General features: G+C 44.5%; 2 protein-coding genes across 7 annotated transcripts in view; both read left to right on the plus strand.

Annotated features, from left to right (window-relative positions):
* Positions 1 to 7,482, plus strand: part of LOC106585880 (E3 ubiquitin-protein ligase pellino homolog 1) — a 53,707-nt gene extending 46,225 nt beyond the window's left edge. For all 3 annotated transcript variants that reach the window (XM_045705834.1, XM_045705836.1, XM_014172603.2), the window contains 5 exons: positions 1,338 to 1,467; positions 1,693 to 1,794; positions 2,216 to 2,431; positions 2,665 to 2,853; positions 5,611 to 7,482. In XM_045705834.1, coding sequence (XP_045561790.1) covers positions 1,338 to 1,467; positions 1,693 to 1,794; positions 2,216 to 2,431; positions 2,665 to 2,853; positions 5,611 to 6,198 — 1,225 coding nt within the window. In that variant the 3' untranslated portion in view covers positions 6,199 to 7,482. The remainder of the gene's footprint in view (positions 1 to 1,337; positions 1,468 to 1,692; positions 1,795 to 2,215; positions 2,432 to 2,664; positions 2,854 to 5,610) is intronic.
* A 1,674-nt stretch (positions 7,483 to 9,156) lies between these two features.
* LOC106585841 (vacuolar protein sorting-associated protein 54) lies at positions 9,157 to 26,534 on the plus strand. 4 transcript variants are annotated; one of them, XM_014172526.2, is made up of 24 exons: positions 9,157 to 9,314; positions 10,834 to 11,005; positions 11,427 to 11,671; positions 12,071 to 12,155; positions 12,325 to 12,359; positions 12,603 to 12,734; positions 12,832 to 13,217; positions 13,584 to 13,710; positions 13,962 to 14,009; positions 14,423 to 14,530; positions 14,773 to 14,828; positions 18,619 to 18,715; positions 19,228 to 19,583; positions 21,513 to 21,642; positions 21,823 to 22,004; positions 22,114 to 22,226; positions 23,086 to 23,149; positions 23,273 to 23,378; positions 23,512 to 23,599; positions 24,033 to 24,154; positions 24,287 to 24,367; positions 24,478 to 24,585; positions 24,801 to 24,895; positions 25,237 to 26,534. In XM_014172526.2, exons 2-24 carry the CDS (start codon positions 10,864 to 10,866, stop codon positions 25,340 to 25,342), a joined length of 3,012 nt encoding a protein of 1,003 aa, XP_014028001.1. In that variant the 5' UTR covers positions 9,157 to 9,314; positions 10,834 to 10,863; the 3' UTR covers positions 25,343 to 26,534. The 4 variants fall into 4 exon arrangements, with proteins under 4 accessions (XP_014028001.1, XP_045561804.1, XP_014028010.1 ...); XM_045705848.1 differs by having other exon boundaries at positions 13,980 to 14,009; XM_045705845.1 differs by lacking the exon at positions 9,157 to 9,314 and adding an exon at positions 10,159 to 10,283.
* The last annotated feature ends 105 nt before the right edge of the window (positions 26,535 to 26,639 follow it).

Here is a 26,639-nt window from a genome sequence, read left to right on the forward strand (position 1 = left end):
CTGGTTCGCAGTTGGCATTCCAATTCATCCCAAAGGTGTCCAGCTATTTTCAGGTCTCTCCAGAGATGTTTGATCGTGTTAAAGTCCGGGGTCTGGCTGGGCCACTCAAGAACATTCAGAGACTAGAGTCGTTGTCCTGTTGGAAGGTGAACCTTCGCCCCAGTCTTGAGGTCCTGAGTGCTCTGCAGCAGGTTTTCATCAAGGATCTCTCTGTACTTTGCTCCGTTCATCTTTCCCTCAATCCTGACTAGTCTCCCAGTACCTGCCACTGAAAAGCATCCCCACCGCATGATGCTGCCACCATCACGCTTCACTGTAGGGATGGTGCCAGGTTTCCTCCAGCCACACATGACACTTGGCATTCAGGGCAAAGAGTTCAATATTGGTTTCATCAGACCAGAGAATCTTGTTTCTCATTGTCTGAGAGACTTTCGGTGCCTTTTGGCAAACTCCAAGAGGGCTGTCATGTGCCTTTTTTTCATCTGGCCACTCTACCATAAAGGCTTGATTGGTGGAGTGCTGCAGAGACGGGTTTCCTTCTGGACGATTCTCCCATCTCCACAGAGGAACACAGAGTGACAATCGGTTTCTTGGTCACCTCCCTGACCAAGGCCCTTCTCCCTCGATTGCTCAGTTTGGCCGGGTGGCCAGCTCCAGGAAGAGTCTTGGTGGTTCCAAGGAGCCACTGTGTTCTTGGGGACCTTCAATACTGCAGACATTTTTTGTTACCCTTCCCCAGATCTGTGCTTCGACACAATCCTGTCTTCGAGCTCTACGGACAGTTCCTTTGACCTCATGGCTTAGTTTTTGCTTTGACATGCACTGTCAACTGTGGGACCTTATATAGACAGATGTGTACCTTTCCAAATCATGTCCAATCAAGTGAATTTTCCACAGGTGGACTCCAATCAAGTTGTAGAAACATGTAGAAACAGGATGATCAATGGTAACAAGATGCACCTGAGCTCGATTTTGAGTCTGATTTTAAAGGGTCTGAATACTTATGTAAATAAGGTGTTTGGTCAAATAAAAATAAGAAATGTTTTTTAGAATAAGGCTGTAATGTAACAAAATGTGGAAAAAGTCAAGGGGTGTGAATACATTCCGAATGCACTGTCTATATCCTATATGATGAAACAAACAATCAACAGCTTATTTTGTGCTGTAACTTTTGATGGTTCCCCCTAGCCTGGTCTCATACTGGTATGACACCAAATGAATACGGAGAGGAGTTTGCTAAAGCACGAAACAGACTGGAACACCAGTCTAGGATCCCACTGCCAGGATGTCTTGATTAAAATGGTTAATTTATATGGGGTGTGTTCTTGTCTACACAGGTACAATGGCTCCCTACCCAACGGAGACAGGGGGAGGCGGAAAAGCCGCTTTGCACTGTGCCGGAGACCCAAGGCCAGCGGGGTGAAACCCAGCACAGTGCACGTGGCGTGTACACCTCAGGCAGCCAAGGTAGGAGCTAGGAAACAGTCATACTGTATGCTGGAATTTAAGACTTCTTTCTGTAATAGTAGAAACGCTCTTATATAATGTAATGTATGCTTGATAAAAACACAAGCTTCTCTCTATAAGAGGCATTATATCTCCACTCAGAACGAGGGCGCCTGAAGTAAATGTAATTGGTAATGACATCATCCGGCTACTCCTAACATCAAACTTTTCCCCCACCACCTGCAGGCCATCAGCAACAAGGACCAGCACAGTATCTCCTACACTCTGTCCCGGGCCCAGACGGTGGTGGTGGAGTACACTCATGACAGCAATACAGACATGTTCCAGGTGAGTGTGTCCTCAGCCTGTCCTCACTGCTCAAGTCAAGCCTGGTCCCAGATCTGTTGTGCTGTCTTGCCAACTCATGGTCGACTGTGTGATCACGCTCTCCGTAGCCGATGTGAGTAAGACCTTATATAACTCTAACTAATAAATGGCATGAAAACGATAGAAGACTTGGCTAACAGGGAACAGTCTTAGTGAAAGCACTAAAGGTTGAGAGACCACATAAAAAGGAGACAAGGAAAGGAAGCCATTTGAGTACTGAGACATAGAATACATATCTGGGATTCCTAAAGCTAATCTAAATAAAGAACTGAATCAGTTTATTTACTATATATGCCTCTCCAAAAGTGTTTTTGCAAGAACATTACTAAAGCTAAAAGGAGTATACACTGATAATTCATATACCTCTTCCCTTCGATCCCAGATTGGGCGTTCCACAGAGAGCCCCATAGACTTTGTGGTGACGGACACGGTGCCTGGCAGCCAGCAGAGCCACGGGGGGGAGGGCCAGACCCAGACCCAGTCTATCCAGAGCACCATCTCGCGCTTTGCCTGCCGCATCATCTGCCAGCGGAGCCCGCCGTACACCGCTCACATCTACGCCGCCGGCTTCGACTCCTCCAAGAACATCTTCCTGGGGGTGAGTTGGTGATTGTGATGAAAACAAAATAGCTGCCATATAATTAGGATAGAAAGACTACTAATATGATATACTGTTTCTCTGTAAGCATTTGCAATTAGCATGCATGATGCAATGATGTTTAGAAGTCATAATATCACCTAGAAATAACTATGAACTATTAGAACTAAAAGTATTGCACGCATATTTCTGAAACTCTCCTTTTCTACTTTCTATCCCTTCTTTCCCCCCAGGAGAAGGCAGCCAAGTGGAGGACACAGGAAGGACAGATGGACGGGCTGACCACTAATGGCGTGCTGGTGATGCACCCTCGCCACGGCTTCACGCAGGACTCCAAGCCGGGCGTGTGGAGAGAGATCTCTGTCTGTGGCAATGTCTTCACCCTCAGAGAGACCCGCTCTGCCCAGCAACGGGGCAAGATGGTGGGTAGCTAGTAGATACATACACAGACACAAGCATGCACACAAGCACACGTACAGACACAGATGCGTGCGCACACATGAAGTAACGAGCACTAACATGTGTAGATGTTCACACACACACTCCTGTGCAGTCGCATTGAGTGATTCTCCTCCCTGTCAGCCGTGCTTTGCCATTATTTTGCAGGGACATTGTTTTAAGAAGCTGTTTCTGAAGCCTTAATACTGCACTAACTGAATGGAAGCCACCAGCTAATATCCCCAATTCTCACACTAACTTGGAAAAATGTATCTCTGGAACAATTTTTCAGAACATAGACTCTACCGTCCTCCAAAATGTTATTTTTGTGTAACTTCATTAAGCCATTGAACAACAGCTCTGTGATATGAGCAGATGGGACATCTTAACAAATGAATTAGTTATCTCAGTTGTACAGAATAGTCTGGTTGGATGGGCTCTAGCTTTTTGAGGTCTGTTTCTCAAGCACAGAAATCGGCCTCTGATTATGTCACCGGAAATAACCTCCCCTGGAAAACCCTGACTCTAGACTTTTAAGTTCCATCCCTTCCTCCCAGAGACCACACAGTCAGTTTGGAAGATTTCAGTGTGTCAGAGGAATTCTCCTAGGAATACCCCTCTCCCCTTCCTCACTGTCATTTTGGGAGGAATGACTGAGAGTCTGAGACATGCTGTTATTATGATGTGGTTTGGCCTTTAGACTTTAAAACTGAGGCACGAGAATGGCCAGGAAGGGGGGGGGGGATCCAGAGAGCTGATGAGAGGAAGGGATGCTGGTTCAATGGGTTTAGTCACAGCAGGTCTGCACTCTGTCGGAAACAAAACCAAGATTTCTTCTTTCTGCTCTATTATTGAGGTACATACTGAAGGCCAATAATACAGGACAATGCTCAATATAATATATACTGCTCAAAAAAATAAAGGGAACACTAAAATAACACATCCTAGATCTGAATGAATGAAATAATCTTATTAAATACTTTTTTCTTTACATAGTTGAATGTGCTGACAACAAAATCACACAAAAATAATCAATGGAAATCCAATTTATCAACCCATGGAGGTCTGGATTTGGAGTCACACTCAAAATTAAAGTGGAAAACCACACTACAGGCTGATCCAACTTTGATGTAATGTCCTTAAAACAAGTCAAAATGAGGCTCAGTAGTGTGTGTGGCCTCCACGTGCCTGTATGACCTCCCTACAACGCCTGGGCATGCTCCTGATGAGGTGGCGGATGGTCTCCTGAGGGATCTCCTCCCAGACCTGGACTAAAGCATCCGCCAACTCCTGGACAGTCTGTGGTGCAACGTGGCGTTGGTGGACGGAGCGAGACATGATGTCCCAGATGTGCTGAATTGGATTCAGGTCTGGGGAACGGGCGGGCCAGTCCATAGCATCAATGCCTTCCTCTTGCAGGAACTGCTGACGCACTCCAGCCGCATGAGGTCTAGCATTGTCTTGCATTAGGAGGAACCTAGGGCCAACCACACCAGCATATGGTCTCACAAGGGGTCTGAGGATCTCATCTCGGTACCTAATGGCAGTCAGGCTACCTCTGGCGAGCACATGGAGGGCTGTGCGGCACCCCAAAGAAATACCACCCCACACCATGACTGACCCACCGCCAAACCGGTCATGCTGGAGGATGTTGCAGGCAGCAGAACGTTCTCCACGGCGTCTCCAGACTCTGTCACGTCTGTCACATGTGCTCAGTGTCAACCTGCTTTCATCTGTGAAGAGCACAGGGCGCGAGTGGCGAATTTGCCAATCTTGGTGTTCTCTGGCAAATGCCAAACGTCCTGCACGGTGTTGGGCTGTAAGCACAACCCCCACCTGTGGACGTCGGGCCCTCATACCACCCTCATGGAGTCTGTTTCTGACCATTTGAGCAGACACATGCACATTTGTGGCCTGCTGGAGGTCGTTTTGCAGGGCTCTGGCAGTGCTCCTCCTGCTCCTCCTTGCACAAAGGCGGAGGTAGCGGTCCTGCTGCTGGGTTGTTGCCCTCCTACGGCCTCCTCCATGTCTCCTGATGTACTGGCCTGTCTCCTGGTAGCGCCTCCATGCTCTGGACACTACACTGACAGACACAGCAAACCTTCTTGCCACAGCTCGCATTGACGTGCCATCCTGGATGAGCTGCACTACCTGAGCCACTTGTGTGGGTTGTAGACTCCGTCTCATGCTACCACTAGAGTGAAAGCACCGCCAGCATTCAAAAGTGACCAAAACATCAGCCAGGAAGCATAGGAACTGAGAAGTGGTCTGTGGTCACCACCTGCAGAACCACTCCTTTATTGGGGGTGTCTTGCTAATTGCCTATAATTTCCACCTGTTGTCTATTCCATTTGCACAACAGCATGTGAAATGTATTGTCAATCAGTGTTGCTTCCTAAGTGGACAGTTTGATTTCACAGAAATGTGATTGACTTGGAGTTACATTGTGTTGTTTAAGTGTTCCCTTTATTTTTTTGAGCAGTGTACTTACAGTATCTCTCCTCACTCCAAACAAATGAAAACCACTACCTTAATGGAAAACCCAGGATCCCACCTTCACCCTACAGCTATTAAATGTGGCAACCGTAGGTTGCCGTCTGCTGGACCGTTGACACATTTAATCAAGGCAGACTGCAGAGCAACTCCATGTGGAGCATGTTTGTGTATTGTGTCTGTTAATATCTTCCCATCTCTTTGCTAATATTTCTGTGTCTCTTGTCCTCACCTCTCTCCCATTGCAGGTGGAGAGCGAGAGCCAGGAACTGGTGGATGGCTCGCTGATCGACCTGTGCGGCGCCACCCTCCTGTGGCGCACGGCCGAGGGCCTCTCGCGCACTCCCACCGTGAAGCACCTGGAGGCCCTGAGGCAGGAGCTGAATGCCGGGCGGCCCCAGTGCCCCGTAGGTTTCAACACCTTGGCCTTCCCCAGCCTCCGCCGCAAGGAGATCCTGGATGAGAAACAGCCCTGGGCCTACCTCCGATGCGGCCATGTGCACGGCTACCACGCCTGGGGAGGCCAAGGACGGGAGCCCGAGGATGAGGTGGTGGAGGTGGGCCGTGAGAGGGAGTGCCCCATGTGCCGAACCAGGGGGCCGTATGTACCGTTATGGCTGGGGTGTGAGGCGGGGTTTTACTTGGACGCGGCACCGCCCACACACGCCTTTAGTCCATGCGGTCATGTGTGCTCGGAGAAGACGGCGGCGTTCTGGAGCCAGATCCCGCTGCCACACGGCACGCACACTTTCCACGCCGCGTGTCCGTTCTGCGTGCAGCAGCTGGCCGGCGAGAGCGGCTACCTCAGACTCATCTTCCAAGGGCCCCTGGACTAGATAATGGACAGCGGTCTCCTCCCAAACCCCAACTGACGCTTCACAACTACCAGGGTTGTGATCATTAGGGCACACAACCGAAAACATCTTAAAACGTTTTGCAACAGAAAATGAAAATTGTAGTTTCTTATTGGACAAATCCAGGTAGTCCCTCACTGTTTCAGACAGTTTTCTTCTGTTTGGTGGCTAATGAACATGACCCAAGGGCCATTCAATAACCAAGTGAATGGTGGAAAAACAGCTTAAAGGACTGTTAAGCATTTCTTAACTTAAATATTTTGGAGAGCTACAGAATACTTTTTTGCTTTTTTTCCAAGTGACCTTTTTTCTAGCAGTGCTGTTTTCGATACTATAATTCTATTTTTATGTTAACAATAAAAAAGCGCTACAGTATATGCTAACACAGAAAACTCTTCCACAGGTGCAGATTTGTAATGTTCTGATGCAAAATCCATTGTGAGGCTGTGTGTGTGTGGCTTGACCTTTATAGTCATTTCTTTTTCTATCTGAAACTTATGAGGCAATTGTAGCAGAAACAAGCATACTTTGTAATGCTAGCTACTGTTTTGGAATGACCTCCTTTTTCTTAGACATGAAGACCCATGTTGTTAAACTAGGCCTATTAAATCAATATTTGGCGATTGCATAAAAAAAGTGTTTATGGCCTTGTACCTTTTTTTACCATGAATCCCAACATGTACCCTATCTTAATGTTATCAATCACCACATCAACACATAAGGTGGTATTAGAAGGGGAAGAATTACATAATACAAAATAATATCACTTTTCAATCTGTGTACCCTTCTGCCCTTCTGAACAAGGACTGGAGAAACAGATCTATGAATTGACTGATGGAAACTTGTTGACAATGACACATATCTGAATGTCCAGAATGTATTCAAGCAAGCATCATTTTTTTTTCAATTGAAGTGTGGCCCTAAACACATTGACTTTTCAGATGGTATGAAAGTTTTCCCCTCTCATCTTCCATATGTACCTGCATTCATTGTGTATATAATATTTATGTTTATGTTTGTGTGTATGTTAATTTACCCAGTGATTTGTACCCCAATTTAAGTAATGTGTGAGAGCTTATTTTCTTTACCGTTCAACCAACTTACATTCATGTTTTACCAGTTTGTTCTGCTTTATATCCTCTTGATCGCATGATGCCTTTATACAGGATGTTGAGTATTATTTCTGCAAAGAGGGTTGCTGTTGCAGACAACACATTTTTTTTTTACCAACTGGAAACAATAAAAGTTAAACGCTTTTAAATTGTTCACATTTGTGTGAGTGCTCTCTCTTTTTCCAGTCCACTGTTGGAATCCAAGATCATCAAATCCACACTGGACAGAACTTATGTATACTAGATATTTGGTTTATTTAGCAAAAATAAATAAGATATGCAATAACATTCACCCTATTATACACAGAATTCATTTGGATTGACAGTACTAGCTAGTTCACATTAAAATTACTTTTGCCACTTATGATAATGTGAAAATTGTCAGTTGTAAGCAGTAGGTAGGAGATGAGCAACTATATTTGTATTTTTTTTTTAGGAACTCAGTCGGGGTCTCAACTTACTTAATAATAGAATACACAAGGTGCAATTTCAAAATTTGGTTGTGCATCAGCAGTCACTCAAATAGCCCAAGTCAGCTAAACGTTTTTTGATTGTTAAGTTAGTCTAGCGGCCAGCTATCTAAACTTGTAATAAGCATGGTCAAATTACCAACCGGTGTGGGGCCCATTGATCATCAGTTATCATATTAAAAACTGCAAACATTTGCCTTCATCCTATGGCAAAATGACAACAGTGGCAGGCCTGATCACTGACAATGACGAGACAGCCTATAGGGAGGAGGTCAGAGACCTGGCGGTGTGGTGCCAGGACAACAACCTCTCCCTCAATGTGAGCAAGATAAAGGAGCTGATCGTGGACTACAGGAAAAGGTGGGCCGAACAGGCCCCCATTAACATCAACAGGGAGCGGGTCGGGAGTTTCAACTATCATGGTCCAAACACACCAAGACAGTCGTGAAGAGGGCATGACAACACCTTTTCCCCCTCAGGAGACTGAAAAGATTTGGCATGGGTCCCCAGATCCTCAAAAAGTTCTACAGCTGCACCATCGAGAGCATCCTGACCAGTTGCATCAACGCCAGGTATAGTAACTGCTCGGCATCTGACCATAAGGCGCTACAGAGGGTAGTGCTTACGGCCCAGTACATCACTGAGACCAAGCCTCCTACCATCCAGGACCTATATACTAGATGGTGTCAGAGGAAAGCCCAAAAAATTGTCAAAGACTCCAATCACCAAAGTCATAGACTTTCTCTTCTACCGCACGGCAAGCGGTACCGGAGCACTCTTTCTTGAACTGCACTGTTGGTTAAGGGCTTGTAAGTAAGCATTTCACGGTAAGTCCTACACATGTTGTATTCAGCGCATGTGGGGGTGGCAGGTAGCCTAGTGGTTAGAGCCAGTACCCGAGAGGTTACTAGTGGGGCGACAGGTATCCTAGTGGTTAGCCTAGTGGTTAACCGAGAGGTTGCTAGATTGCTAGATCGAAACCACGAGCTGACAAGGTAAACACCTGTCATTCTGCTCCTGAACAAGGCAGTTAACCCACTGTCATTGTAAATAAGAAATTGTTCTTAACTGACTTGCCTAGTTAAATAAAAAATGTGACAAATAAAGTTTAAAATGTGTAGAACTGCAGCAAACTTGCTTTAAAACTGCAACATTTTCTCTACACCCCATAGCAAAATGTGTAAAATTGCAGGAAATTAACTTGCCATTTTTGTATCTATTCACTCACATGTGGGGGGCCACTAAAATGTTTTGCTCACAAGGTGGGGAGGGGGTGTATGGATGTGGGTACGCAGAGCCACTATGGCCCCCCCACGCCCTTCCCTGCAGTAAACTATGTTGAAGCGGTGTGCTGTGACTGCATCGTTAAGCACGAAAGAACGCGAAGCTTGTTCGCGCAGTGCATTATGGTTACGGTACCGGCGGCGGTGGTTTACTTGATGTTTTCTCCTGGTTCGTCGAATGTTAACGTGATGGTGGAAAGAAGAATCAAGAACGAATGTGTTTCTAACAACAGGTACCAGACATGACGCACCTTCTTTTTTGTCTGCTCTTCAACAACAACAAAAAAGCTCAGCGGTCATGTATTTGTGTGGACTGCTTCCGTCTCTGTTTGGCTAGCATTCTGCTAGCTTCGATTATCAGTCTACGTGTAACCAGCTGGTCTCTTCAGGCCGCTGCAGTCGTGGGGAGCTACTCGAATATCGATGCTCGAAGAGTTCATCGTATCTTGTCTGTAAAGAGTAATTAGAAAATGGTCAATGACGGTTAATGTTGCCGCATGACGGGGAAATGTGAATGTGGACGGCGGTGTTTCATATTTAGCTATAGTAGCTAACTGGCTAACGTTACCTACTACTATCTTGTTCCCCACCTGAGATAGTTAAGGCGCTGCAGTTGTCTAGCAGTGTGGTGAGGCAAACACCTCTCTACTCAATTATCTAGCTATTCAAAAAGTGAAATAGCTAACGTTAAGTAGCTAACTAGATTAATGTAAGTAAAAACTGTCATCTGATCAGATAAGTTACCCAGCTAACGTCAGTTAATTGACCACATCGTCATCCCTGATGGAGTTGGAACATTATCTGAATCGCAGAAATAGCTGTTTATATTTTCTTGACATTTTGCATAGTAGAGTTTTGATCCATATAGCCCTAAGCTAGCGAATTTAGGCTGACTAGCTGTCCATTTAGTTAGTTAGCAAGCTACATGCATTAACATTTGACGTTGTTGATATAGGCAGCGACGACGTCATTGCCCAATGACGTGTGCAGTGTCTCGTGATGCACGTGGCGTTGGTGTAAATCAGTCATATGACAGACGTAATATATGTCTCTGGTGTAAATCATTTTGTTTTCTCATTTCACCCTGCATTCGATAATGTCAGTAACAGACAACACATCCATATTGACAGGAGCTGATTGTAGCCACCTTTCACCCTAATCTTTTCAACAGACTGATTAGACAACAAAGGATCTTCGCTCCTGTAGGCAGTTTATCATGGTCTCAGTTGCTTACACAACACTGTCTTCTAGTCTGATCATATTGGTTAACATAGGCCCTGTTCTAGGCACCCACTACCTTAACCACCAATGATGAATTACTTTGAATTTGATCATTCAGTTTAGTTAGACTGGGCAAGTTATGCAGACAAAGCAATAACTGAATCAATACACAGAGGAAGTGAGTCAAGGCATTGCTTTCCTCACTGTTCAGATTATAGCCTAACATCTGCACCTCTGAGCCAGAATTGTCTGAGCATCAATACATCAGCACTTTCACTTCTGCTTCACACTAGTGACTTGTGACAATAACTGAAAGTCATTGCCGTGCACAGAAAAATGGGCTGACTATTGAATGGATTGACTACTGACACACGTTTTCTCTGGCCCTATTTTCAATGCCATTGGACTAACAACTCTGCAGATGGTCTGGTTTAGTGTTTTGTTATTTTGTTACCGCAAACATGAATGTTTAGGCTACGTCTTCGTTTTGTATTGATACTCTCTGACTCAGTGCTATGTTTGCTAACTCAGCTAGCCTCCTTGGAGAGGTGCACCGATGCCATGGCCTCCCACAGCTCCTCCCCAGTGCCTCATCCCAGCAGTGGTGGCAGCGAGGGGATCTTCCGGAAGGACAGGGACCCTTCCTCACGACAATACAGGCCCGTCCACTCCCTGCCCGACGTCTGCCCCAAGGAGCCCACGGGTAAAGAACTAGCCTACAGTTGGCCAGCAGTCTTACAAGATGAATATATATAAAACTTCATCCTGTTTCATTGTTGATCAATCATATTCCTACTTGCAGTCTTATTTTCTACCCCTTCCCAAAGTTTGCACTTGTACACTCTCCCTCATGGACTTAAAATAAATTGATTGTTGTAAGGCACTCCGTCCAGCCATTCTTGCACCAATCCAAAGCTTTTAAATGCATTAGCGGAAGTGAAATAGTGCACACTTCTTGGTGAAGGGTAGTAGAGAATTGGTAGCCTCGGTAAGAGCGCATCGGTGAGGATGGTGGGTCAGGCTAGAGAATTGGAGCGCAACCATGGAATGCATCTCAAGATGCATTAAATGTTTTATTACTGCTGAAGGTTTCTACTGACTACATTTCCCACGTGCCCTTGCAGGCGAGGCAACCCGGGGGCTATGCGAGGGCCCGTCGGTGGTGGCCGACCAGCACAGGTGGACGGTGTACAACTCCAAGGTGAACCTCCCAGCCGCGCTGAACGACCCACGGCTGGCCAAGAGGGAGTCTGACTTCTTCACCAAATCCTGGGGCCTGGACTTTGCCGAGACAGAAGTCATGCCCTCCTTCTACCTCCCCAACATCACAAAGGAACACTTTGGCCCCTACCTGCAGGAAACAGCTCAGGTAACGAACACACCCTGCTGCCCCTGTCATTCAGTTTGAATTATTCAGTAGATTGGACAGAAGTAGAGGCCACTGTCTGGCCTGGGTTGTGTTTGTTAGGGCATGCAACAGAAAACATTTAAAAACATGTTGCAATGGAAAAGAAAACATTGCATTTCTTATTGGGCAAGTCCAGATAGTCCCTTCCAGTTTGTCTGTTTGGTGCCTGATGAACACAGTCCAGGTGTCAAATCCTCTTTCTATTGTTTGAATGTAATGAACATGGCCTTTTAAGCTATTTCTAAGACTTCCCTCTTCCCTTTACTCATGGTCGAAATAGCACTAAGAAAATGTATCCACTATAATTAAACTGTATAAGCTATTAGGCCTAAACTAAATTGTGTCTGTGTTTCTCTGTAGAGGGAGAAAATCCATGAGCGATGCAAGAATATCTGTCCCAACAAGGATGAGCTGGATACTGTATCCAGCATCACAAACAACCACGGTATGCAATATTAAACAGCTCTGCACCATAATGACTGGGGCCTACAGTATCTATTCTGGACCATACGGACAAATCAATCTTATTTTGTTTTGTCAAATATCAAATTTCCTTTCAGTGTTGAAGTGAGTTGATTCAACTAATGTGCTCTTTCACTTTCTCTTCTTCGTAGACAAATCAAGAACAGAATTGGAGCAGGTGCCCAAGGTAATTACTTCCTCTTGTTTTGTTGTAACCATGTGAGTTGTGGGGATTTCTAGAGCCCTATTGAACCGTTTTGTCCCCTTGATTTGACTGTATGCTTTCATGATCCTCAAACAATACCGTAAACTTTTTTATATAATACATTTTTAATCGTATTACTATCTCCCATGTCTAGACAGAGCAGCACACATAATATTGCATTCTGGATTCCAAAATTAATATCTGCCTAATGTCTGGCTTAAACAGATCTTCATGAAGCCTGACTTTGCACTAGACGACCCAGCGACCTTTAACGCGGTCCTACCATGGTCCCACTTCAACAGCGCTGGGCGGAAGAGCAGCAGGGACATGGCATCGTCACGGTTACTACAGGAAAAGGTGAGCCGGCGAAAATTTGAACAGTTGTCATGTCCTGCATTGTTTCATTGCTTCACAGTCATGTTTCCTGTTGTTGGCTTCTCCCTCTCTCCATCAGCTGAGTCACTACCTCGACGTGGTGGAGGTGAGCATCGCGCGCCAGATCTCCCTGCGCTCCGAGGCTTTCTTCCACGCCATGTCCTCCCAGCACGAGCTCCAGGACCACCTCACCGAAACCGCCCGCGCCGTGGCTGTCCTCCGGGGCCGCACGGCCGCCATCGAACGCATCATGTGCGAAGGCCCGCTGCGGGCACTGCGGCAGGCGTTGACGCGCTCCAACTGCGCGCGGCTGCACAACAAGCTGAAGCTGATGGCGGCGGTGCATCAGAGCCAGCCCACTGTGCAGCTGCTGCTCTCCACCTCGGAGTTCGTTGGGGCCCTGGAGCTCATCGCCACCACCAAGGAGGTGCTGCAGCAGGAGCTGCAGGGGATACACAGCTTCAGGTGGGGGGTGGGGGGGGGGGGTGTGTGTAGCATGTTTGTGTTACATAGATCTATCGACGCACACGGTGGTGACACTTGTCTGATTAAATGCGCTGACACTCATGAGACAAACAACATCAAATCATAGTAAGCAGCACTCCACACCAACTATTTATTGTGAGTAAGCTTGAAGCACATACAGCGTGGTTGCAGAACTGTATCATGCTGTAAGTTTAAAATACACACCACTTCTAGTCAGAATACTTTTCACAGAGTTTCATGTCAATATAAGTCATTTTAAATACGAGTCCCATAGTGAAATACTCTGTGTATTCTGAGTGTGGCCTTTGGACCCTGTGACGTCTCCTGTCCCCCCCCCACCTGCAGACACCTGGGCTCGCAGCTGTGTGAGATGGAGAAGCTGATAGACAAGATGATGGTGGAGGACTTTAGCATGTACTCCAGGAGTGACCTCAGCAGGAGTCTGGAGGACGACGGACAGGTCATGGAGAAGGTCTGTACCATTGAGATAAAAATATAAACAATGTTTACATTTTAATTCTGTGGTCGTTATATTTAACTCATAGATTCTCAAATGACTTACCTGGCTACACAAAGGTTTAAATGTACTAAATCCACTGTCAGAAGACAGCGAAAAATAAGTTATGGTTTGAACTCTATAGGTTGAGTTTAACCATAAATGGAAAATGTTGAGAATGTGTAGATGTAGTTGGAGCATCAAACTGAGGTTGTGTTTTGTCACAGTGGTCACTGTTCTCACAGATGCAATACAAACGTTCAGTCTCAATAAAGGTGGGTCTGACTCTTCCGAACAAGTTTGCTACTTGGAATCAAGTGGATAAAAATGGCACATTTTGGGTACTCTTGTATAGATTGTTCAGATCAGAGGAAAACATCAATGTGTTGATCTCTTCAATCATCAACCTAATTTACATTTCAGTAGCACAATTGGCAATTGCCTTTTTGTTATTATGGGTAAGGGTAACTTTGAATGACTCTGAAGGGGATTTTAATTATCCCCATTATGCGTAAATCGTTGTCTTAATTGGTTTGAAATATGAATCTCTTTGTTTATCAGTTTATTGTAATTTAATTGATGAATTGGTGTGTAATCATAATTGATCTCTTGAAGTGAAGAATTACTCTGATTGGAGTTATTGGGTTTTATAGTATTGCTCAATCTCTGTGTGTGTGGGGGGAGACAGGACAGGCTGGAGTCTCTGGTGTTTGGCTTGCTCAGGCAGCGGAAGCTGGATTTTCTGGACATCTACAGCGACGAGATGATCCTAGCAGCCAAGAGCATCGTCACACAGGTAAAAGACCAGACATAAAAAGCATCGGAGAACAGTCTTATACTTCATGATCATAAACATTTATGGTGAAATTAGGAAAAGGGTTTTGACATGTTAAGAGTATTTCCCAAACCTCTCCTCCAGCACCCCCTCTGAGTTCCACTTTTTTGGTCTATTCCTGAACTAGCACACCTGTATCAAACGAGAAATACATTTTGAGTTGGTAAAACAGATATGGAAAGTAACATACTCTTATCCCACAGTCTGTTGTCGACTCGGTGTCGCAGATTGAAGAAATCGACACTGACATCGTCACAAAGTGAGTAGTACAGCTAGCTATACATTGAATGCGTTTGTATTTGCTTGAGCACATTGAGCTGCTGGTAATATCTACCGAATGCACTGGAGGTGTTGTCAAAATATGGCCTGGTGTTCTGAGAATCCTTCCTCAACAAAGGAAAGGAAGCTAAACCATTTGGTTATGGTCGTCTTAACAACAACAATGAGAGTTAGACTGCGTTCATCTGTCATCCTGCCATTGAAAGGAGCGCTTGGAATATGACGCGAGGGCTGTGAAACCAATCTGGGTGTGGAAATCTAATTATGAGGGCGTAACGTTAGATTATCAGATAAACGTATTGTTTAGAACAGGGCTCTTCAACAGTCGGCCCGCTGGCCAAATTCTGCCTTCAGATCATTTGATTTGGCCCCGTAAGTTTTCTTTTTTTGTTATTGAATTTTCATTGTTGCATAAATAGAGACAGACAGTGCCTTCGGAAAGTATTCAGACCCCTTGACTTTTTCCACATTTTGTTACGTTACAGCCTTATTCAAAAATGTATTCAATAAATACAAATCCTCAGCAATCTACACACAATACCCCATAATGACAAAGCAAAAACAGGTTTTTAGACATTTTTGCTAATGTAATAACTTATTTACATAAGTTATCAGACCCTTTGTTATAAGACTCGAAATTGTGCTCAGGTGCATCCTGTTTCCATTGATCATCCTTGATGTTTTTACAACTTGATTGGAGTCCACCTGTGGTAAATTCAATAGAGTGGACATGATTTGGAAAGGCACACACCTGTCAATATAAAGGTCCTATATTTGACAGTGCATGTCAGAGCACAAACCAAGCCATGAGGTCAAAGGAATTGTCCGTAGAGCTCTGAGACAGGGTTGTCAAGGCACAGATCTGGGGAAGGGTACCAAAAAATGTCTGCAGCATTGAAGGTCCCCAAGAACACAGTGGCCTCCATCATTCGTAAATGGAAGAAGTTTGGAACCACCAAGACTCTTCCTGGAGCTGGTCGCCCGGCCAAACTGAGCAATCGGGGGAGAAGAGCCTTGGTCAGGGAGGTGACCAAGAACCTGATGGTCACTCTGACAGCTCTAGAGTTCCTCTGTGGAGATGGGAGAACCTTTCAGAAGGACAACCATCTTGCAGCACTCCACCAATCAAGGGCTTTATGGAGTGGGCAGACGGAAGCCTCTCCTCAGTAAAAGGCACATGACAGCCCGCTTGGAGTTTGCCAAAGGCACCTAAAGACTCCGACCATGAGAAACAAGATTATCTGGTCTGATGAAATCAAGATTCAACTCTTTGGCCTGAATGCCAAAATTCTCTGGTCTGATGAAACCAAGATTCACGCCTGAATGCCAAGCGTCACGCCTGGAGGAAACCTGGCACCATCCCTACGGTGAAGCATGGTGGTGGCAGCATCATGCTGTGGGGATGTTTTTCAGGGACTGGGAGACTAGTCAGGATCAAGGGAAAGATAAAAGGAGCAAAGTACAGAGAGATCCTGGATGAAAACCTGCTCCAGAGCGTGCAGGACCTCAGAATGGGGCGAAGGTTCACCTTCTAACAGGACAACAACCTTAAGCACACAGCCTGAAAATAGCTGTGCAGCAATGCTCCCTAACCAACCTGTCGGTGCTTGAGAGGATCTGCAGAAAATTTGAGAATCTCCCCAAATACAGGTGTGCCAAGCTTGTAGTATCATACCCAAGAAGACTTGAGGCTGTAATCGCTGCCAAAGCTGCTTCAACAAACTACTGAGTAAAGGGTCTGAATACTTATGTAAATGTGTTATTTCAGTTTATTTTTAATACATTTGCAAAAATGTCTAAACTAGTTTTTGCTTGATCATTATGGGGTATTGTGTGTAAATTGAGGGGGGGGAAACAATTTTATTCAATTTTAGAGTAAGGCTGTAACGTAAAACAAAACGTGGAAAAAGTCGAGGTTTGAATATTTTCCAAATGCACTTGATCGTATCCCAATTTAATCAAGGTTTGAAATTAAGTCTTGGAATTTGGTCAGTTTGTATATTTGTACTTTTCTATCTGCTATGTTCTTAAAGTTTGTCATCACAATACCCCTGGGTCGTATTCGCTAGACACCAACTGGAAGAACCTGAATATGTCCAATAACCGATTAACCCTATTCTCAGCCTGCTGGTAGAGTATTTTTTTGACAATGGATTTAAAAGTGGATATGAACAAAACATTTAAATTAAACTTGATTGTTCAACTCCCAGCCCTCCTCCATTATTTAAAGCCAAACATTGGATTTTCCTGTGTGTGCATGCATGCGTACGTACATACATATACAGTTGCAAGAAACAGTTTGAACCCTTTGGAATTACCTGGATTTCTGCATTGATTACTCATAATGTGGTCTGATCATCTAAGTCACAATAATAGACACAATCTGACTAAACTAATAACACACAAACAGTTGTACTTTTACATTTTTTATTGAAGACATTGTGTGTGTGTGTGTGTGTGTGTGTGTGTGTGTGTGTAGGCATGTAGCCTACACACACACACACACACAGGCAACTATTTTCAGCTGGCAGGCTGACCCTGGAATATGTTTCTGATTCACAGTGAGGGCTTTATGTAGGCACTTCGGACTAAGAATAGGGTACCTTTCTTTTTTAAATAAAAAAATACTTATTTTGGTGAAAAATATTATTTCAATTGACAACACTACTGGGCAACATAAATTGGTTAAACCACATTTCATGACCCATGGGTTCAATTCATCAATATTCAGACTTAAAAGTTGTGTATATAATAATAATAATAATAATAATAATAAAAAAACTGCACGTTGTCATATTTTCTCAATGTAGTCTAAACATGTGGAAAAACCTGGATCATTTAGAAATGTAAGAATCATTTTGAGGGACATACACCACTTGAAAACACATTAATTTGAATGTAATTGAATGTTAATATTTTGGACATACACAATTACCATAATTTGACATCAGTCCTCATAAAACAATGCTTTACCTACCTATGAAAGCCATTGAAGCAGACCTGAAGTAAAAAATATATATATTGTTCACATGAGTAAAAATGCTATGCAAATTACCATTCTGGTATGACCCTCCTGGTAGAGCTCTGTTATTTCCAAAATAAACATCAAGCTGGCAAAGAAAAAGAAGAAAAAAAACATTCTTGTTTGTTGTTAGTAATAGGAATTTAAGGTGACATTTTTTTCTTGATGTTTTTCAAGAGACCATTTTTAAAGGATGAAGAACCTCTTTCTGATAATTGAAAAAAAACATGCTTATTTTATTTCATAATATACATAATTTAAAACGGCCAAGTTCTATTCACAATGGTATTCAGTTGGTAAGAGACAGACATTCAGTAAATACTAGGAATAGATTGTCCACCATCTGTGTTATCCAGACAGAAAAGAGAAATAGGCAAAAGAACATTTCAATTTAGAGCAATAAAGAAATGGAATAAATTAACTGAGCAAACCAGAAACCTTTCAATATATACATTTAAACATTTATTTTAAAACGATTTACATATAATACATAGAAATGTTGTGGGACTATAGTAGATGAAGAATCAATATTTTTTTAGATTGAGTATTTATTTGGTCATTATGTTTGTAATAGTGCGTTATATGTGAAAATGCGTTCGTATTATAAAATGTATTTTAATGTTTAAGGACTCTTGGAAGATTAGTCCAAATGGGGACTAAAAGAGATCCAAATCAAATCTGTTGCAAAACGTTTTGATATGGTTTGCATTAATGAATACGACCCTTCTCTCTGCTTCTGGTTGGTCAGGCTGGCAGACCAGATGCGTCTGATGACCTTCCCCCAGTGGTTTGAGCTGCTGAAGTCCGTCTTTGAGAACTTCATTCTCTTCCTGAAGAGGATCAAGGTGAGGATCATACTTTATTAAAATACAATCCCGGTCGGTTAGATTTAATCAAAATGGGATTTATGGAATTGTCCTCTTGCGGAATAGAATACTTGAAGAAAGTTTTAAGAGGTAAAGAAAATGAAAGGTAGTTAGATGTCTTGCTATATAAATTGGCATAAAAGAATAGAATAACACTTTAGCATTTGTTATTTTGGCGGTGTCTACACATTTTTCTTTGGTTGACATGCAAACCAGCTGTTTAAAGTGCATTACTTTACTGGCCCGTTGTAGGACTCGAAGTTGATGATCTGTGCCTTTTAATTTATCTGGTGTAGTTAGCAAGGTTGGGGTCAATTCCATTTAAATTCAAGAAGTACACTGAAATACCAATTCTCTTCAAGGCTTTTCAATAAGGGACATTTCTAGTTGGAATTGTTTACTTTCTGAATTGACTGGAATTTAAATGGAAGTGACCCCACCCTGGTAGTTGGTTCCTCTGTCCTATACGTTGACCATATGTCCTCATCCAGGCAACGCTCAGTGTGGTGAGGAATGTGGTGCTGGAGGCGCTGGACAGCAACCAGAAGAGCCGTCTGCTAGAGCGGGCTGCAGCAGGGGGCCTGGCTGAGGCCCCAGGGACCCCTCTCAATCAGGGGGAAGCAGAACTGGCCTACCTCACCCATGAGGGCCTGTTCATCAGCGATGCTCTAAATGATGCCCAGCTGCACCTGGGGGCAGGCGGTGGCCAGGAGCAGAGCTCCACGGTGGGGCCCAGGCAGGCCCTGTCACGTTTGGATGGTTGTGGTAGTGACTCCGCCTCAGGGACCACCGAGTCGTCCTCCAGCAGGGAACACGCTTTCCAGCCAGGAGGGTCCGCCGGCATCTCGTGAGTCACTCACCACCTTCACCAACCACAAACACACACTGTTAACACTACTGAGTCAGGTTATACTGTGCTGGCCTGGTTATTTTTGCCACCAAAGTAAAGTTTGGGTTGGCAAGGCAGTGTGAAAAAGATTCAGTACATGCTGCACAGCTGTATACACTCAGGAAATCAAAGTAACTGTCCAGTGTTTCCAGATTTCTATCAAATATGGCCTATAATTAATTACAATATAAGTGAGTTTTTCTTCCTATATGTTTTAAGGAAGTATGTTAAAAAGCAGCTTTTCTGTGTTTGAATGGTGTGAGCATATCCCAACCAGAGAATACAGGGTTATTCAAAAAGGGGCTTAGGTGGTGGGCGTGGCAGTGGGCACAGTTGGTCTGTTGGCGAGGCAACATTTTTGGCCCCCATTTTGGTGGTGCAAAGACATTTAAGTTAAGCCAATTTCCTGAAATTCTACACATTTCTCAATTGACTTTGTGGTTTTTATAGCTAATTTCCTGCAATTCTACATATTCTCCCATGGAGCTGAGAGAACATTTAGCCGTTTTAAAGCAAGTTTCCGTCAATTCTATGCATTTTGCCATGGTTAACCCTAGAGTCTATGTCCGCTCCCCTTTGGAAATCAAGTTGACGTAATAAAAAAATCCCCCAGTTTAAGCTAGAGATATCCACCGCACCCTCTGATGTCAGCCTTCTGCTTCTGAAGGCGGAAGCTGGCTGAGCTACAGCAGTGTTTGTTAGACCAGGAGACATCCCGAAAATCGGTTCCTCACAAACGTCTGTAGCGTCCAAACAGGTTGGCCTACAGAACTATAATGACCCCTTTTTTATATAAAGACTCACAAGCTCCATTTTTCCCTACGACCCCCACAAGCGTCACGGGACTCGTCTACAGTCGGTACTGCCGATATGCCAACCTCTGTCTGTAGCATCCGAACAGTTTGGGCTACACAATAATATGACCCCTCTGTGGAAAGGTGAGACTCTATGACGCCTCACAAGACTCGTCTCAAGGTAGCCCAGTATGAGTTCAAACAAATTCTGGAAGTATACACTTGTTGGACAGTTTTTTGTTTTTAGGTACACCACCTCATACACGAAACTGGACCTACAGACAGTGAGTCACGTGGCCGTGGCTTGCTATATAAAGCAGGCAGACATGCATCGTGGCATTCTGTTAGGGTTCCATTGAACGTTATAATGGGCAAAACGAGTGACCTAAGCGACTTTGAGCGGCAGTCCTGTGTGCGAAAAACAAGCCCGTTGATGAGAGAGGTCTAAAGAGAATGGCAAGAATCGTGCAAGCTAACAGGCGGGCCACGAAGACAAATAACGGCACAGTACAACAGTGGTGTGCAGAACGGCAACTAGTCGATCCTTGTCACGGATGGGCTATTGCAGCAGACGACCACACCGGGTTCCACTCCTATCAGCTAAATATAAGAAGCGGCTCCAGCGGGCACACGATGACCAACACTGGACAATTGTGGAGTGGAATAACATTGCGTGCTCCAACGAATCCCGGTTCCTGTTGTGTCATGCTGATGACAGTCAAGATTTGGTTTAAGCCAGGATGGATCCATCCTGTCTGGTGTCAACGGTATAGGCATTAAATGTAATGGTGTGGGGCACACGTTAAGTCCCTTGATACCAATTGAGCAACATTTCCATGCCCTGAAGAATTCAGGCTGGGGAAGGGGGGGGGTGACCTGGTACTAGATGGCTGTACCGAATAAACTGCCCAATGAGTGTATACATGTTTGAGGGTTGGGACCAGCTGGGACCTTTTTATACTCTGTAGTAGACAATAAAAAAATGGAGTGTCCCTTCCTCAGTGCCATCTGTATTCTGTACAAAAGAAATAGAATGTAAAAAAAAAAAAAGTGTCTTTCTAGTAATTGTATTTCTATGTCTGTCCGGCTGCAGGTCCAGTGAGGACATGATGCCCAGTGACCTGGAGCTGGGCCGCGTGGCCAATAACATCCAGGAGCTGCTCTACACCGCCTCAGACGTCAGCCACGACCGCTGTGTCAAAGTCCTCATGGCCAGAGCCAAGGTAGCTAGCTAGCTTAACGCATGCCATGACAGGATAAACACACTAATGGCTAATGTGTGACTGTACAGGCAGGGTTTGAATTTCCATTGATGTTCTGAATTGACAATGTAAAATTGGAATAACTCCAACCCTGCTGGTAGTAGTTTGTAACCTTGAATAATCACTTTCTCTCTCCGCCAGGATGGCTCCCTGGAGCGTCTGAGCTCGGCTGAGTTTGTGTTTCTGTCCCAGGCGGTGGAAGGCTTTGTGAGGGACACGGAGGAGCTGTGCTGCAGACGCAGCGTGTCCCTAAGGGGGGCGCTACAGAGCCAGGCCAACCGCTTTGTCCACCGCTTCCACGAGGAGCGCAAGACCAAGCTCAGGTATTAGACTGTAGAGTATACACACACACACCTTAGTAGGGAATAGATGTGCAATACTTCAGGAACTTGAATACTGTCTATCTTAACTGTGTGTGTGGGTTCTCTCCAGTCTGCTGCTGGACAATGAGCGGTGGAAACAGGCAGAGGTTCCTGCAGAATTCCAGGACCTGGTTAACTCCATAGCAGATGGCAGGATCACACTACCCGAACGCAAACCCCAAGGTAATATACCATTTGAGCTTAAAATTAACACCCGCCAGCCAGATTAGAATGTCTATTTCACCAGCCATGTTGGCGGGTGGTCAATTTGCAGGGCTCTACAGTGCGAGCTTTACATTCGCGAATAAAAATTGTCAAAAGTCAAGTATGAGCACAGTTAGGGTTTGAAAAATGCTGCGATATCTGTTTATGAAGTATTTCTGCTGTTCTGTTTCATAGCTGCTAATCGCTCAAATATATAGGAATCCTATATCCCAACTCTCGCTGTAACACTGCCTGGCAGGTGAGCTGTGCACACTGAATTAAGTGCTGATAGATTCATTTTTGGAGGCGCTGTGCACAGGTATGAAAGTTGGTCTAATTTACTCAAGTTTACAAAGTGAAACTTTGTCCTCGTGTTTTTTGGTTATTTACATTGCGCCGTTGTTTTTCAACGTTAGTTTGAGTCTGCTGCTTCGACTGATAGCAAAGAGAGAGATCCCAAATCTCAGAGACACTTAAAGGGGCAGCTGAACATTTTGTCTATGATATTTTGGACTCGGGTCACAAAAAAATGAAATGAAATTCAGCAATATACCACATTACTTCGTACTAATACATTTCTGGTTTTTAGAAACATTACAAAGCGTTAAAAAAAAAAATGTTTTATGTAATTATGGCAAAAATATTTTGGCTGGTAAAAGACCTGAGTGGCTGGTGGATCACAAAGTGAATTTTAGGCTATGTATACCATGCTTACCATAGTCTGTCACTGACCCACGCTCTGCACAACTGTCAGTCCAGGTTCCCGATGGTCAGCCCCCCAAAAATATTTGGCTGTCCCTAGACTGACTGAGTTTATTTTCTGTCTTCTCAACACCAGGCACAGAAGAAAGGAAACCAAGTGATTATTTACACATTGATGGCCAGAAATATGCTGTTGTCGGGTGAGTTTTGATTTACTAACTACGATAAATGCGCCTTTCCACTCCCACATTCAAAACAGAATGCATGTAGGGAAAAATGATATGACCCATATTGACTGGTGACCTCTGTGTCCTCCTCATCAGCACGGTGTTACTACTGATCCGGATCTTCCTGGAGTACTGTCAGTGTGTCAACGACATCCCTTCCATCTCCACAGACATGCTCACCCGCCTCTCAGACCTACTCAAGGTAACAACACACCACCCCCTGTGTGGCAACAGTCTAGAAGGATGGTCTGAGAGTTGGCTACATTTACCTGGCAAGCATCCCACTAACAAACTGCCATGTTGTATTGAATGGTCCCTGACTCTCTCTCTGACAGCACTTCAACTCGCGGAGCTGCCAGCTGGTCCTGGGGGCAGGAGCACTACAAGTGGTGGGACTCAAGACCATCACCACTAAAAACCTGGGTATGTACCAGAGTATGTGAGCGGCGCTGGAGCGAGGAGTGGAGCGTGCGATTCCCAAAGGCCGGAGCGTCGGTAGCGCTCACGTCACGAGCTCAGGGCATGCCCGGCCCAGCATGCATTTGTATTCTACTTGTGCGACGCTATCTAGAGCCCCTTGCTTTAATTCGGTAAATATTTTAATAAAGAAACTGAGAACACAGATGCTGAATCAAGGTGACTTACAAAGAGCAAGCGAGGGAGTGTGGTGATGTAGTGTCCACAACTAAAGAATCATTGTTGAATCTGAAAAGATACGTATCCCTAAAGCATGATGGTAGACTTACTACATGCACATGCTTTGCCCCACTACAGGGTTACCTCTACATTAGTATAGCTGTTTGTTCCTGTCTGTGTTGTCCGTGTAGAAATAACCATAGTGTGCCTCTTTCCTCAGCCCTGGCCTCTCGCTGTCTTCAGCTGGTGGTTCACTACATTCCCGTCATCAGGGCCCACTTTGAGACCAAGCTGACGCCCAAGCAGTACAGCGTCCTCAGGCACTTTGACCACATCACTAAGGTGAGCACTGACCTGCACAGACCTCCGCGCACGAGGACAGTACTCTAGTTCGGAGATTCACTTGTAAGCCGTGAGTGACATGACGTGTAGGCCTTTTTTGAGTTTTAAGAATCTTTTTTCCTTTTTTGCCAGGACTACAGCGATCACATAGCAGAGATCTCTGCTAAACTGGTGTCGATCATGGACAGCATGTTTGAGAAGGTGCTGTCTAAGGTGAGTTCTACAGGTCCAAACCACTAACGCTCCCCGTCTAACCTACAATACCACTTTATAAGATCGCTGTAGCCAATGTCAATCAACATATCTACTTCGTCTCCCGCCAGTATGAAGTCAAGGCCCCCATGCCGTCGGCCTGCTTTCGCAACGTCTGTAAACAAATGGCCAAAATGCATGAAGCCCTCTACGAGCTGCTACCTGAGGAACAAGCACAGGTAATATGCCAATAATACCACAGAGATCCTATTCAATGACTTCTAATTATTCAAATGTGTAATAATGAACTACGCTATAGTTACTTCTACCGCTATTCTCATGCGCTTTTACAACATACTGGGCACGGTCCAGGTTGTCTTCATTGCATTCGCAGCTGACTAGATATGTAGAGTTTTTGAGGGTAACGTTGTCTGTTTGTTTTCTCTGGGCCTAGATGTTGTTCCTGAGGATCAATGCCAGCCTTAAAATTCACCTTAAAAGGCAGCTGGCCCGTCTCGGGGTGCACCACGACGGTGGACCTCAACACGGGTGAGTGTTTCTCAAGTCGGATTCTGTGGGGGTTGAGAGAGAGCATTTCTGTAATATTGCCCCAAAAATTTGTCCTGCAGTTCTCTGCTTGACCATACCAAAAATAGAGTAATAAACAGGTATTTACACGACACAGATTTAACCTACTCCTGGACTAAAAAGCATGCTCAATGGAGAATCTCTAATGAAAGTCATTTTTCCAGAACTAGGCTTAATGTGTCTGATAAAACAGCTTCTTGTCACTAAAGCTAAAGGACAATTTCAATGGACTTGTTGATGACTTGAAAGCACTTCTGATTCTCTCCCCCCCATCCCCCATAATGACTCTCACCCCGCTCCAGGCTGGTGACGGTGGATGTCGCGTTTTACACTGAGAACGTTCAATCACTGAGGACACTTGAAAAGCTAGACTTGAACATGGCTGAGATCTGGGAGCAGAAGAGGTGATGGGGGTAGTAACGCCATGTTAACCCACCCTGGAGGGAGGGGAGAAACTAACTCTAATCAGATTCTTGTTGTAAAGAGACTGCACCTCCAGCAGCCAGCCTGCCCAGGGATCTCACTGAAGCCCACACTGTCTGGGTACAGAAAGAGAGTGGCGGAGGTCTGGTAGTGGTGCTTCCTCAAGGGAGAAACTGTCCCAGTCAGCAACGGTGTGGTACCAAACACTGAAGCGGCCATTGTGTAGGACAGGCTACATAACATGGCACCCTATTCCCTATACAGTGTACCACTAGTGCATGATATAGGGAATAGGGTGCCATTTCAGACACTGACATGGGCTTTTTTTTTTAAAGAGCAGCTCTCTGGGGTGGGGGGCTACAAGAGACTTTTAGGATGCAACTGCTGCCCGTTACCTCATCACACTGTAATTCAACTATAGATGATTTATTAAAAACAGATGAATAAATGGACTGAAATGCTGACATGGTTCAGAACATGTCACTTACTGGAGAAACAGATTTTTTCAGGTTGAAAGCATGGTTTTTCTTGCGTCGGTCAACGAAGTAAGAAATAACAAGGCCACTTCGACGGATTCAGACCTATGTTTAAGCTAAATGGCATTTAAGTTGACTAAAACATTGTTCTTTAAAGAGAGCTTCAGATGGAGCATAATTTGCATACAAATTCCTTCCAATCCTCAATTGTTATAGCGTTCCCTTCCATGGCCCTAAATTAAACCTTTACTGTACAATGCGACTATATGCACAGTTGTTCCCTAATGCCCGAGCTAAGTCATTCTATTTAAAGCATGAACGAACATTAGCCTCTTTTTTAAAGTAGTCAAGCTCCAACCAAAAGTCTTGTTTCCTAGTTCTATTCACTGCCTGTCTACACTGTGAGCATTACACCTTATGCAAGAGGATCTAATGGTGTATATAACAAAAAGCACCATCCAGTAAAAAGTGGTCTACTTCAAAAGTGCCTACTTTTGATAAATATCAAAGACAGACTTCTTTACAATAGTATACTGTTTGAGTGCCTGTGTATGTTTGTCTGTGAGTGTATGACTGTTGGGCACTCATTGCTGCTCTGGTTAAGATGGGTAAGGAAGTGTGGCAAACTGGAATTCTGACCTCATGCCTGAGTGTTTGTCTTGAATCCCAGGAAACTGAATAAAACATGGGACAATATGGAAGAATTTCTACTTTGGTCTTTTCTCTCTGTCCATCTGCTGCCCATGATCGAGATGGAATCATCCAGACAAGAACCATTACACCAGCGCTCTCCAACCCTGTTCCTG

The sequence above is a fragment of the Salmo salar genome, chromosome ssa02 (genome assembly GCF_905237065.1).
Source record: "Salmo salar chromosome ssa02, Ssal_v3.1, whole genome shotgun sequence".
In the NCBI taxonomy this organism is placed as follows: Eukaryota; Metazoa; Chordata; class Actinopteri; order Salmoniformes; family Salmonidae; genus Salmo; species Salmo salar.

Bases quoted from the DNA above. Each gene is read 5' to 3' on its own strand.
- LOC106585841 (XM_014172526.2), top strand. From the start codon at position 10,864: ATGGCCTCCCACAGCTCCTCCCCAGTGCCTCATCCCAGCAGTGGTGGC. The intron at 12,360-12,602 runs GTAATTACTTCC...TGGCTTAAACAG, and splicing joins AATTGGAGCAGGTGCCCAAG to ATCTTCATGAAGCCTGACTT. The intron at 12,735-12,831 runs GTGAGCCGGCGA...TCTCTCCATCAG, and splicing joins CACGGTTACTACAGGAAAAG to CTGAGTCACTACCTCGACGT.